Source organism: Sebastes umbrosus, chromosome 22 (genome assembly GCF_015220745.1).
Source record: "Sebastes umbrosus isolate fSebUmb1 chromosome 22, fSebUmb1.pri, whole genome shotgun sequence".
Classification (NCBI taxonomy): Eukaryota; Metazoa; Chordata; class Actinopteri; order Perciformes; family Sebastidae; genus Sebastes; species Sebastes umbrosus.
The window spans coordinates 10,236,386-10,251,141 of record NC_051290.1 but is presented as its reverse complement, the minus strand read 5'-3'; the positions used below and the strand labels follow the sequence as shown (position 1 = coordinate 10,251,141).

Here is a 14,756-nt window from a genome sequence, read left to right as displayed (position 1 = left end):
CTTGGTGTAAACAGTCGAATGTTTACACCAATATACAGTATATGCAGTATATATACTGTCTGTTCCTTGAGTATCAAATAACGAAAGAATTAAAAGTAATTTTAAAAATGACTCGGAAAATTGGCCGTAAAATTATGAATTCTAATATAATTATTAAATTATTCAGAGCCTCTTTTCTTTCCAAACATAGAGCCTCTATCTGATTATCAGATTTTTTATAATTAGAGGTATTTAATTACAGCTAACTTGTGTTACAACAATACTAAAGCTCCCCTACATGGAGGAGGGAAAAATAAATAATAAATAAAGAAAATAAAAATAAATCCACATAAGCAGCCATAAATCTGACGAGGAATAGGGTTGAATAAATAAATTGAAAACATGAGTGTTGTCACCACACAACTTGCCTGTTTGCTCAGCCATCCAGAAGCAGAAGTAAAAATGAGTTTCACTTCTTCTTTCGCAGGGTTACATGGAACAAGAGCTGCTGCTGTGAGTAGAAGGTCACTGAATGAGCAGCCTGGTTTTTACACTCGTTTACCTTCGTCGGTACGGTTGAATGATGAGGAAGAAGAGTAAATCCCTAAGGGTGAGTGGTTTCCCTCTTTGGAAAGAAAATCACCTTGTTATTCTTATTAGTGTTTTAAGTGTCTGTGGTATAGTAATAGTAATTTGATCAGGAAATTAATGTGGTTTCTACCTTTTAGCTGATGTTATCCTTTCATTCATATAGGCATTTTATGTTAAAGTAATGTCTGTTGTGTTAAACTCATAGGATCAACTACAGTAGATTTAGACATTATGTTTTTTAACTTTAAAACTAAAATAGACAGAGTTTAGTCCTCAGGAGGTGGGCAAAATAGCAGGTATAGTATAATGTTATCCAATACAACAACACAAAGTTAAAGTGACACAATCTCAAGAAAAACTCTCAAGTATTAGTGAGTATTATTACATTTTACAGGTGTTCCTATTATTTTGTCCACCCCACGGGGCTTTCTGATATGTGTCAGGTAGCCTGAGCAACAAAGAATGTGGTTTCCTGTTATGTTGTGTAGGTACATATGAGTTTAGTCCTCCTGTGTGAAATATGAAACCATAGTACATTTAAAAAAAAGAAAGAAAAGAAAAACATTTAAAAAACGTTGAGTTACATTGAAGAGAAAAGGCGAAGTAATCAGTGCTGTAGATTATTTATCAATTAACTCATTAATGCCAAACATTCACTGGTTTCAGATTCTCAAATGTGAGCATTTCCTGTTTTTCTCTGTTTTATAAATGACATATACTTGGGTTTTAGATTGTTGATCACAAAACGCGCAATTTGAAGACATCAAAATAGACTCTGGGAAATGTTGATGAGCATTAATAACTAATTTCTGTCATTCTATAAACCAAATCATCCATTTAATTGAAAAAATAATGAATAGATTTCAAGTTCAAATGTATTGTTGTCTGTATAGGAACCACCTCACTCTATACAATAAATGTCTTGTATCAAGGCACTCTTATTTTAAAAACAAAATTTAAAATATACAGTGTAGTAATAAAAGTTTAGATATCCGGTACATGATCTGATGCGAGAACAATAGATACATCTGTAATGATATGTGACACTGCGATTCAAAGCTGATTCTCGATAGATAGATTATTACTTGTTCGGGAATAAAAGCATATGTATAGTTATGACTGTTTTCATTTTAAAAAAGTGAATCAGAAATACCTTAAAGTTAAGTTTACTGTCACAACTACAGTAGTAAACGTGTGCAATGATAAATTGCTACACCTCCCACCAGAAGAACTGTTCAGTTATATTTTGCCAAGATATAATTCTGGGGTGAGACTATTGGACACAAAAATGTCTCCAAATGAACGCTAATTTTGCTCCACAACTGCTGGATGTGTAAATAAGACACTGTTTGCTGGATTAAGATTATATTTGCTATCTAAAAACAATGAAATTTAAAGATTTTAAGTCTAAAAAATATCAGCGTCAGCCTTCAAAACCATGTTTAACCAGTGAGCTACCTCCAGGGTCTGAAAAGTGAAGCCAATACTGAAGTGCCTTAAACCTGCATTCTTTCTAACAGCCAGCAGGGGGCGACTCCTCTGGTTGCTAATAGAAGTCTGATTGTATAGAAGTCTATGAGAAAATGAGCCTACTTCTCACTTGATTTATTACCTCAGTAAACATTGTAAATATGAGTTTATGGTCTCAATCACTAGTTTCAAGTCTTCTTCAATACAGCATGATGTTCATTTAGTAAATTATGATCCCCATTTAGAGTCAAATAGACCATAAAGCTGGGGATGCTTTAGAGCGCGGCTACCTTGTAATTGACAGGTCGCTACCACGTCGTTGTCCGGTCTGGGAGTTAGTCCGTGTTTTCGTCTTACAACTTTAACCCTTTCACAGTGTGTTTTCAGTTCATGAAAGTTAATTATAACATTTTGGTCGCCTGAAAATGTCTTATTCAGAGTTCGGTTGCGCTTAGCTCCACCCTCTCGTGTCACTTCTGGTTGCAAAAAACCAAGATGGCCACGACCAAAATGCTGTATTTGAGGCTTCAAAACTGTAGTCCACAAACCAATGGGTGACGTCACGGTGACTATGTCCACGTTTTATATACAGTTTCTGTGTTGTAAAATTTGTAAACATCCTTAGGTGCTTAAAACCCTCAAAATTCCCAGACATTAAATGACCGTAAATAAAACACCTGATGGCTTCAGTAACTGCCTTTAATTTGCTTCGGATCTGTTCATCTTTCCACATAATCAGGTTGAGGTTTAACTAGACTAGAGGCCCCTTGTCATATCCAGGAATTAAACCAGCCTTCCTGACTGAGTGACTGGTAAGATCCTCTTTATTTTAGAGGAACAAATCATTTCACTCTTATGGAAACAATCTCTTCAGGCCTGTGAGGGTTTAACTATCATGAATACCATCCTCCTCCAGTAAACTATGGCACTGTCCAGCGATCAAGCTCCTATATTGATTGAAGACTCCAGCCTGACGGGCTGGAAGGTGATTGGCTCCGGGGGTTTCGGTCAAATCTACAAAGCCAGGCATCATCAGTGGGGCTGCGATGTGGCTATTAAACTGCTTCATCACGATGATGGGTAAGTGGTTATGAAGAGCTTTCTGTTTACAATGAAGTAAAGTTGTGAATTGCTCATAATGCAAACCAAACACACACAGGACCAGTGCGTCTTTGCTGCATGAGATCAACATGATGCGTCAAGGAAGCAGCCCGTATGTTATTCAGGTCCGAGGGGTCTTCAGGGGCCGACCACTCTCCTCTAGCTCGTCAACACACCTCGGTCTGGTCATGGAGGTCATGGAGCGAGGATCACTGGCCTCCCTACAGGTAACCATGGTGGAGGAAGTACTCATATCTTCTACTTAAAGGAACAGTGGGTAACATTTAGGGGCAGAAACCTTGTGATTGACAGGTCGCTACCACGGCGTTGTCCGGTTCTGGGAGTTGTCTGTGTTTTCAGTTCATGAAAGTTAATTATAATATTTTGGTCCCCTGAAAATGTCTTATTCAGCGTTTGGTTGTGCTTAGCTCCATCCTCTCGTGTCACTTCTGGTTGCAAAAAACCAAGATGGCCACGGCCAAAATGCCGGATTTGAGGCTTCAAAACTGTAGAAAAGACCTATTGGCAGAAATTGAATATAATACTAATAAGTATGTTTTCATTAGTGTATAATCACCTGAAACTAAGAATCATTGTGTTTGCGTTACCTTATAATGAGCCATTTATCTACATAGGGAGCTGGTCCCAGAACAGACAAACCAAACACTGGCTCTAGATAGGGACATTTGCGTTTTCACGTCGGCCACTGCAGTTCTCCTGCACACTTTGCACATGGAAAAGTTTCAGTTGGTTACAATCGGCAACCTCACCACTAGATGCCGCCAGATCACACTACACACAGCATCTTTAAAGTAGTTTAAGAGTTAAGAGTGTTATGTTGTTATATGTAGGGCTGTCCCAAATAATCAACCGATTATTGGACACCAATGGGCGAGAATACCAGGGGAGATCTTGTGCCTCTTTTCAAGATATACTAGTACTAGGGTACGGGGCACTGCACAAGAGCCTGAAAATAATGCCCAATGTTTTCTGAGACAATTTTCAACGCCGTATTTATTTAAGATAGAATTTTCTGATTTCCCCTGTGCGCCCACTGACTACTTCTTGGGTCACCTCATTAAAAAAAATCCTGGAATGGCTCCTGATGCAGCAACATATTGCAAGGACAGTTATGTCATGAAAAATAAATGAATAAAGCTCAACCCTCAAGTCATTTTTGAAAATACAGTACATGAGAAAAAAAAAAAAAAAATGAATGAAAACCAAGGTTATTATATAAACGTATAAACAAGCGGAGCACAAATAGAAATCACTTTAAAAAGCTATACAAAACAGATATTTTTGGGAGGTATATATGGTTGAGGAAGAGTTGTGATAAGGGTTGCGTTAAGAGCTGGTTTATATCTACTTTTTAACTCCGGATGGATATGTGGGTTGTAAATAAACTTGGGATGCTGTTCATATATTTAATTTGGGATGTAAATAAATCTGGGATAGTTTACATATTATATAATATTATCATTCTATAATATATGAGGTATTAGAGGAGAAGTGAGAAAGGGGTATAGGGAAATATAAGTTTTACTTCTACCTACTCCTTTTATTATTTTGTATCTGTTTTTGTTTATTTTATGTTCGAAATAAAGTCTTTCATTCATCCTTTCATTCATTTATGTGATTCGGACCTTGAGACAGGACAGATAGCGGTTGCAAATGATGCACAATTCATAACATTCACAGTAATATGTGTAGCTCACTACGGCAAAATGGTCACTATTTGTAGATCTGTAACTAACTAAACAATCTTACAGGCAACCTTACGTGGAGTTCCATCCTGGCCGCTGGTGTTCAGACTGGCTCACCAAGTGGCTCTGGGTATAAACTTCCTCCACAGCCTGACGCCTCCACTGCTCCACCTGGACCTGAAGCCCAGCAACGTGCTGCTGGACTCCTACCTCAATGCAAAGGTGAGGCCTTGCCCTGCCTACTTTTTTATTGTTATATTAGTTTGCACTTTGCATTTTACGGAGTAGTAACTCAGTCTTTATAGAGACTAAATGGAGGCTGGAAATAAAAAGACACAGATGTGGTTTTCCCCTAAATGTTGTAACTTGATAATAATAAGCAGAAATGACATGATAAAAAAGGTAGTGAAAGAGATTTACTAGTTTACAAAAGCCAAACTCCAGGCCTTCACATTGTACAGTAAGCATCATCCCACTGTGATGATGACGCATTCATAAGTGAAGTAAAACAGATCTTTTGCCAAATTAAGACAACTTGTTAATCAAATAAATGAATTCACATGTGTACATATTGTGCGTATTCTCACAGCAGTAATATATATATATATATATAAAAAAGTGTGTGTCACGTTCCCCTCAAAGTAACAATCTTTATATCACAACCAATGGAAAGTTATGATCCTAATTTCTGCAAAACCACTAATAATTTTAATTTTTGTCAATTAAAAGTTCTGGGTCAAAACATACAGTTTACCCTTTTATTTCCCAATAAGATTATAAAAAGTAGTTGCCAGTTAATTGACTAATAATAAGAAAATACTCAATTAAAGTACCTTAAATTTTTATTTAAATACAGTACTTGAGTAATTGTACTAATTGTAATTGTCCTCTCTATGTTAATTTGCTCTCCAGCTTACAGATTTTGGCCTGGCCCGGTTTTACCACAGCGTCACGCGGGGTTCTAAGAAGAACAGTGAAGAGGAAGGTGGGACGATCAGCTACATGCCACCGGAGGCCTTTCATTTGTCTTACAGCCCCACCCGAGCCTCTGATATCTACAGGTATAAGAACACCATTTTGTATCTGTTCAAAATGTACCTTTAATCGGAGATTTGACAAGTATTTAATACTCTTATCAACATGGGAGTGGGCAAATATGCTTGCTTTATGGAAATATATGTATATATTTATTATTGGAAATCAATTAACAACACAAAACAATGACAGATGTTGTCCAGAAACCCTCACAGGTACTGCATTCAGCATACAAAATATGCTCAAATCATAACGTGACAAAGCTGTGGCACACATGAAAATAATACATATGTAGGTCATATGTATTAACCTAAAATAAAAAACACAGTTGACACACATTACTTACTGTACGTTTAATGTTAATTAGGTCAGTCAATTGATTAAAATATGTAATCGTGATTAATTGCATGTTTATCCATCGTTAATTGTGATGAATCGCAAATTAACCCTCACCACCCCTCTGGATTCCAAATATTCTGGCACTGATTTTGTTGCTGTTATTGAATGTACTGACTCTTACATGGGCGTCAATTAAGAGATGACAACAAAAAAGCTATCAATCAACCAGGGTGTGATTGTTGTGATGGGATTAATAATCCTGGCATGTAACTCTCTCTGTCTCTCTTTCAGCTACGGTATACTCTTATGGTCCATTGTAACAGGGAAACAACCGTATGCACGTAAGTGACCATTGAGAGCCTCTCTCTCTCACTATGAGTGCTCAAAACATCTTCTATCTTTATCGTTGCTTTTTCTCATTTGAGTGTTGTTTTTTTGCATAATGACATATCGTGCAAGAAAAGTGCAACCACACCTACCATTTGTTTTCTTGGCTCCGAACTGTGTGCTGCTTGGAAACAACTGTTGTTTATAGGTAACCTTTAGTCCATGAATGTGGCTTGGAAACAACAGTCACATGGACTAAAGGGTACTTATTTTAATGCAACTGTCTTAAGATTTTGTTTGCAGAAAAATGAGACAATGTCAGTGAAAGTTGGTGCATCCTATGAGATGCTTCTACCACAGGGGGCAGTGAATTAAGCTCCAAACAACATAGACGTATTATCACCATAGACTGTATATAAGAAGTGGATGTAGTCACCGTGACGTCACCCATTGGTTTGTGGACTGACGTTTTGAAGCCTCAAGTTTTGGCTGTTGGCGTCTTGGTTTTTGATGTTGCCTTCTTGGTTTTTTGCAACCAGAAGTGACAAGAGAGGGTGGAGCTAAGTACAACCGAATGCTGAACATTAACTTTCATGAACTGAAAACACACTGCGAAAGGGTTAAAGTTGTAAGACGGAAACGCGGACAACTCCCAGACCGGACAATGGCCAGCAGCTGTAGTGACCTGTGAATCACAAGGTAGCCACGCCCTAAAGCATACCCTGCTTTATGGTCTATTTGACTCTAAATGGGACCATAATTTAATGCAAGTTTAAGGCACTTCCGCATTGGATTCACGTTTCAGAAATGGAGGTTGCCCGCTAATTATTACCTTATAAAGTTAGTACACCCAGTAGACACAGCAACATTCATTTGGAGTCGTGTTTATGTCCACCTGATGAATTTCTACACTCTTCTTTTAGCTCTGTTTTTGGTTTCCACCTACTCCCGAGGGAAATATCTGGCTCTTTAGGTGCTAAATGCTCCACTATGTTTGCTATAGCTAGTAGGGTACAATTGGTATATGAGAGCTTTCATGCTGAAAACCACTGCCTGCTGCTTCAAATTTGGTTAATGATGCAGTGGGACTAAAACAGTGAAGTTGTAGACTAAAATCAAAACAATAGCGTGGTGCATGAATGAGTCCTAGAACCTGGAAAAGAGTTAGTATTTTAGCACTTCCGGTTCCCTCGTCTGGAAGTCAATGGGTGCCTGAAATAAGGTCCGTGGTTAACACAAGCTCAAGAGATTTTAACGTTTTGTTCTACGATATAAAATACGTCAATGAATATGCTAAAGAATACGCAATGCTGAAGCTTTGACGAGTCTTAAAAAATGCGGTTGGTAACAAGAGGCTAAATAAGACTACTAAATGTCATCACGCCGACTTGTCCGCCTTTACAGCCTTGTTACTCGCGCTTATGCGACCATGGTGTAATTTGTTTATAGCCTAACGTTACCTTTTTACTTCTGGCGATTGCATTCACACTTCAAAAATCATAAAAGTGGTGCTCATTTGTGGAGATTATTTTACGGAACAAAACTTATTTTCTGCAAAACCCAATGGAAAAATCCCATTGGCTTTTTGTCGAGGGAACCCGTGCGACGCTGGCTTACGGGTTGGACTACAAAAATACGTCATCCCTGCAGCACTCTATTGGTAAAAGTTGGGTGAAAATAGTCTATGGATTCGTCACTACAAGCAACACCTTTCACATTACACATCGTCACTTAATCCATTGTTATTATAAAAATATAGATTAATGCAGCTTTAAGCACAGTTTGAAGAAATATCTGAATGTAAGCATCAGTCCAGACCCTATATTCAGGTATTTCTGAGGTCTCACTAACCTCTGACAGTCTTTTTAATCCTTCCTCCACTTCAGATGCCAAGTCCAGCTTAGTGCGGCTTCGCATCCCGGAGGGTGACCGTCCATCGCTGGAGGAGATCAGGGGTCAGGCTGCCGGGCTTGCAGGGTTGACAAAGCTGATGGAGCTCATGGAGAGATGCTGGGACACAAGACCCAAACAAAGGCCCGTCGCCCTTGGTGAGAAAAGTCCTTCTGAAACGACACCGAAATTATACTTTTAACAACTTGTGATGCCTGGCCTTAATGTTACATCTTTACTCTATGTTGTTCGCAGAGTGTACAACTGAGACAGAAGAACTGTATAAGATGCATAAACATGCAATCAATGATACGGTCCATGAAGTGCTGAGGAGGCTGGTGAGGAACAAAAATCTCTTCATAACAGTAATGCTGAGGATGCTGTAAAATTTCGACATGATGCAGCAAATCACTATTTTTATCACTGTACGTTTTTCTCTTCCTCTTTCCAGGACCAAAGGGCCGAAGAAGAAGAAAGAATGATACAGCAGGTTACGGGGGTTCATATCACTCAGGCTTCAGGTCTGCTTATAAACCACTTATATTGATTTTTCACAATTTTTCTAAAGTCAGGAAGCAGTTTGACTGCCCGAGTTTGATTGAGCCATGTTAAGCCAAATTAGAACTTGCTATTACAAAACAACAATCATCATATTATTTTTTATTTGGTCCTTTCTTTTTTTTTGCAGGGAGTGAACGTTTTCAAGATGTGAATGTTGATAACGTGCAGACAGGTCGCCCACCAATCCAGGTGAGATTCATACAATTTACATGGTCACTGCAATAACAGACTCTAAATAGAGAGAAGACATTATTTTATTGTATTTAACACTCAGGTAATGTTTGAATTAGCTTTACAGAAAGGCTCAGTTCTAAACAATAAAAAGTAATGGAGAACTGACAGTTTAACTTCATCATTCAGGCTCTTCCTAGGACAGTGTTGGTGACATCGTTATTCATTTTAACCCAAGACGAATGACTCACAATGTGGTCTGTGAGATATTGTTTTTTTTTTTCTTTGCTACAAATTGGCCAATGCTGTGGGGGTTTCTACCCTGCATGTGTTTTTTTTTTTGGGGTTGGTGGGGGTGGCACGGGAAATATTACATGCACCACTTCCTGCTGCATTAGGGGGATTTTCCCAGAAAGAGTGTTGAACACAGCGGATGTAAAAGCCATGAGTGAGTAGTGTATAAAGTTTGGACCAAGGTTGGGCAATCGGCGATAGAATGTAATTATGATTAGAATCAAGATTCTGAGTTTTATTATATAAAACTTTAATATTAATATTTCATTTTGAAAATATTGCGGTTATCGCAAACTTTTCCTTTAAGTCGTGAATCATTGATTTCACCCGTTTTGTGGTTTCTGTGTCTTTTTTGCCTCTGCCTTTTCTTTTATTCTTCCCCAAGCAAAACAGTACAGTCTGACAACACAAAAGCATAGCAAACAAAATTTTATAGTCCAAGTAGCAACTTTTTTTTTATCAGGTTAACTTCAATTTAGAGCAGATAGGTAGAATGTTTCAAGAGTTTTTGGATTAAAGCAAAATCAGAACTGTATGTGCAAACTGGTAATTAACTGTAGTCTTGATGGTGTGTTACAGTGCAACTTTTACTTACTTTTGTTGCAGGAAATGGCTGGCGGTTGGACTGCAAATCAAAGAGACAAAGAAAGAGTCAAAGGTAAAAAGGAAGTTGGTGTTGAAGCTGCATAAAAACCACTGAAGTAGGAGGGAAACTTTTGTTTTTAGATCACAAATCCGACAAACAAATCATGTGTCATGGCTTGACGTTTTCAGATAAATGTCTTCCCTTTCAGATCTGCCTTCATCTCGACTTTCAAGCATGCAGTATGATGACGTGAGCCGCCCAATGACGGACTATAAGGTGAAAAAGTCCTCCGTTTGCCCCATTCGATCGCCACCGCCGTCTTCTTCGACTGGGAGGCATGGCAGAACAGCAAAACCTTCCCAGCACACACTTAGGCAAAACCTGTCTTCACAGTACCAAGTAGGTTTTTTACTTTGCATCTGTGTAATAAAGACATGTTCCACAATAAGAGAGAGACCATATACTGCATTACAAATATAGTATATTTCCTTTACTAAAGGGTATTTATAAAATTAAGGTAGGATGTTTTGAATTTTAGATAGAAAGTTTTCATTTGTAGCATATGTACTGTTTATATATCTAAACTGAAACATATTTTTTCTTCAGTGAAATTATTAAAATTGAATTTTCATGCAGAACAATCTCTAGTTTAGGTGTTGCAGTACTTAAGTGTCTAAGATCAATTCTCATGAAAACAGCATTTATCGAAGCAACCCGGTCTAAACGGGAAGACATTACAAGGACATTCTGCATGTCATTAGGATGCATTTTAGGCTTTTCGTGTGTCATTTGTACGCCACGCAACAAAACTACGGTAAAACCCACAGTTAGGTTTAGGCAACACAACACACTCACTTAGGTTTAGGAAAAAGTTGTGGTTGGGCTTAAAATAAGTAGGTAAACTAAGATAAAATACGTACGGAAACAACGTACCATAAGTAGTACAGAAAATGCGTCACAAACGTCACTAAAAAATACCTGACAAACATCACAAAGGCATATCACAAATGTCACAAAAAATATGTGATAAACATCACTAATGCATGTCACAAATGTCACTAAGAAATACGTGACAAACACTAATGAATATGCAAGAAAGGAAAGAAAGCCATTCTTATTGCACGCTAAATGCCTTGATGCGTTTGCGCATTATTGTGTCATTCATACGCCTTTTCATGCTAACAGGCTGATCGAAGATAAATATTTCAACGTTGATTGCATCTGTTTTTGTCTCTTTCTATTTTGATAACTGCAGCGTCAGTTTTCCAGCCCTGACACCTTCCCCTGCCATCCTGCCCCTGCACGCGGAGTCCAAATTCACCTCAGCAACGTAACCGGATTTCAGCAAGGCAACAACAACACCATGCATATCCAAGTTATGGACCCCTCAGATAGGAAACGGCACCCAACAGCGCCACCGAGAGTCAACCACCACCCGCCGCCGCATCCATGAAGCTGGAAGGACAGGACAGGAGGGGCTGGCTGAGTTCACATGGACCTTTTTGATTTTAAGTTCTCTAATTTTCTCCTACAGTTCTCTATACTTGGTTTATCCTTTCTTGCACAACAGGATGTCATGTTTTGCAAGAGGAGCTCCCTGTATGAAGGCGTAGCTGCCTTTTCTCTTTTTGCTTTTAAATCTGTACAGAATTTAGATGTTTTAGTAGCATGCAAGCTCTTAAAATTATTTTTTTTAAACTGTATTTATTTTGCTTCTTTTGTTAGAAAATGTTAAACCAATGAGCAAAAACCTCACACCTCCCTTTTGCCCTGTCAGCAGTATAAATGTGAGCCAAGTCTGGTCATATGGTTTTGCTTTTCCACCAACTGTGGTCAACAAATATCCACAGTCGCAGTGCCAGCTCATTATCAAGTGCCAAAAATCGCCATAGCAACAGATTGACTAATAATCAAAATAGGTCGATATATTGTTTTTACTTTAGCCTCAATGCCAGGTGCACATAAGACCACCCTTTTGAGGTTAAAACAATGATCCAGGTCTGGCTACCTTCACTTGCCCTGAAATATTGATCATCAAACTAAACTGTATATATGGATGCTTGTTTTTGTACTTAAAGGACCAGTGTGTAACAATTAGGGGGATATATTGGCAGAAATATTAATACATTTTCATTAGTGTATAATCACCTGAACATAAGAGTCGTGTTTTCGATACCTTAGAATGAGCCGTTTATATCTACGTAGGGAGCGGGTCCTCTTCACGGAGTCCGTCATGTTGCACCAGCATGTTTCTACAGTAGCCCAGAAAGGGCAAACCGAACACTGTTAACTTTTCCTGCTTAGGCCAGAAAAAAAGCCTCTCTCTCTCTCTCTCTTGCTTCACAACTCACTTCCCATGTACACACTTGGCTTCAGTTGTAGGGGTTTAACAATACATTTTTACAACGATACGATATGTATCACTTTCCGTGGTTCCGATACAATACAAGGACGATATTTGGCTCATCTAGAGCGATATGATATGATACGATTCAATGACTTGAAATCGATACAGTAACTTTTTTTTTGCCAAACATTCAATCAGTGTGACTGTGAAATGAATAGTTGGGTACTGGACAGTGCAGGTCAGAATTCCTCAAAGTTTTTCTTGTAACGGGATGAAAATCTCTCGCTCGTTCAGCTCTTCCTCGCCATCAGCCATGCTTTGTTTTGTTGTCCTCTTTCTGAGATTGGTGCTGCTGGCGCATGTTGATGATGTCATACACAGGGAGAGTGAACCGGAGTTTACATTTCTTTACTATTAAAAGTGCTAAAAAAAATACATCCATATAATGTTCGTCATGCTTAAATACAAGGTGCAACATTTTTGTATCAATACAACCGATTATTTACCTTGCAAATCGATTTTAGATTGATATACGTCGCCTGTGAAGGACAACTTGCCGAGCACCTATCGATGTAGTTTGATCGTAGGAATATAAATCGATACATCGATGTAGTAGATGAATGGTTTCACCCCTATTCAGTTGGTTATAATCTCCTCACCGCACCACTAGATACCGCCAGATCCTACACACTGGACCTTTAATGCACTAATTTGGTTTCTTTTATTTTAATTTGGTTGGGTCCTTTTGTGGGTATATATTTTAGAAACTCATGAAATGCAGCCAAGAAAATGTTCAGAGCCAAAGAACGTCATACATTTCATATATCTTTTCAAATAATTTTTTTTAAATAAATATCAAACATGAGGTTGCATTTTAACAGAAGTGTATATATGACAGACAACATCCACAATTTTGCAAGTGATGTAATGGTGCTTCCATAAAAACTTGGCTTTTTGAATACTTCACTCAGTAGAAGCGCGTTGTAGCTTCAATGAAGAGTTGGAAGAAGCATATATGGGTTTTTTATGTGATATTTTGTAGTACGAAAAATAATAATTGCTTTATCTTAAAGGATAAATCTGGGATGGGTGTATGGGATTTGTTGACAATAACAAAATATCCCCAGATTTAATCCTGAAGGTACTTAATTGGAAATATACAGTAAGGGAAACATTAAGAACCTGTTGATTGTATTAGATATAAAAGTACTGTTTACTGAGATTCAGCATATTAAATTCTATATTTGTACTCACATGTTGTGGGAGTTGTGTTTGTGTTACACTTTTTATGTTTTGCGGTCCAGTTGCAAATTCAAAGTCTCATTTGAAACACCAAAGTCTAGGTTCATTGTATTGGAAAGAATCTGGTGATACGATACGTATCATGATACAGGGGTTGCGATTTAATATATTGCAATATATTGTGATACTGCAAGTAGGGCGATATATTGCAATTTTTGAAATCTAACTTTAGGAAAATTGTCATTTTATAAATAACACACCACCATATGCATAAAATCTGATTATAAAAAAGTTTACTTTTGGGATGTGCATTTGCATTTATCACAGTAACTGTAACATCCAACATCACAGCACTGCTTTGAGAGGGCACATACACTGAGAGGACGCATATCTTTGCAAATGAAATAAAGTATTGAATGACTGACTTTGCATGTAAACTATTAATAAAAAATTGATACAGTGATTTTGAGAATCGATACAGTATCACAAACGTAATAATGCGATATTCAATTTTTCATTATTTTCTTACAGCCCTAGTTCATTGACAACTTAATTTCAGCTTTCATATTTCAAGTGGCAAATATAACTGCAACAATAAGTCGATTAATCTGTTGTCAGAAAATTAATCGGCAACTGTTTTGATAATCAATACATGTTTTATAAGTTATATTTAAGGAAAAATTATCTAGTTTCAGCCTCTCAATGTGTGAATATGCTGCTTTTCTCTTTTTTATTTATATCATCGTAAACTGCATATATTTGGGTTGTGGAACATTGGTCAAACAAAATTACATTTACTGTGAGAGGTCAATATCACAGAGCTGCAACAAATACCCGATTAATTGATTAGTCAATCATCAGAATATTAATCGCCAACTTTTTTGATAGTCAAAAATGCAAAAAAAGTTCTCTGGTTCTAGCTTATCAAATGTGAGAATTTTGCTGTTTTTCTCTCTTTTATATCTTTGGAAACTAAATATCTTTGAAAACTCTAGCTTTTAATAAAATTAAATATAAGATCCCCACCCCAATAATTTTAGTACAGTACCTAAATTCCTTTTTTTAATATTTATTTTTTTGCCATGTTGTGTTTGTGTGTAGGTGGTAACTTTCCTTG

The 14,756-nt window shown here is 37.5% G+C and overlaps 1 protein-coding gene across 1 annotated transcript; it reads left to right on the top strand.

Moving 5' to 3' along the window:
• Positions 1-433: 433 nt before the first annotated feature.
• Positions 434-13,650, top strand: ripk3 (receptor-interacting serine-threonine kinase 3). Its single transcript, XM_037758051.1, has 13 exons — positions 434-589; positions 2,957-3,120; positions 3,200-3,368; positions 4,914-5,069; positions 5,760-5,908; positions 6,513-6,562; positions 8,435-8,596; positions 8,694-8,776; positions 8,890-8,959; positions 9,127-9,188; positions 10,071-10,122; positions 10,259-10,449; positions 11,306-13,650. The coding sequence occupies exons 2-13, from the start codon at positions 2,963-2,965 to the stop codon at positions 11,501-11,503; spliced, it is 1,500 nt and encodes a 499-aa protein (XP_037613979.1). The 5' UTR covers positions 434-589; positions 2,957-2,962; the 3' UTR covers positions 11,504-13,650.
• The last annotated feature ends 1,106 nt before the right edge of the window (positions 13,651-14,756 follow it).

Excerpts from the sequence above, each read along its gene's own strand:
- ripk3 (XM_037758051.1), top strand. The coding sequence starts at position 2,963 with ATGGCACTGTCCAGCGATCAAGCTCCTATATTGATTGAAGACTCCAGC. Across the intron at positions 8,777-8,889 it reads ATGAAGTGCTGAGGAGGCTG|GACCAAAGGGCCGAAGAAGA; the intron begins GTGAGGAACAAA and ends TCCTCTTTCCAG. Across the intron at positions 10,450-11,305 it reads ACCTGTCTTCACAGTACCAA|CGTCAGTTTTCCAGCCCTGA; the intron begins GTAGGTTTTTTA and ends TGATAACTGCAG.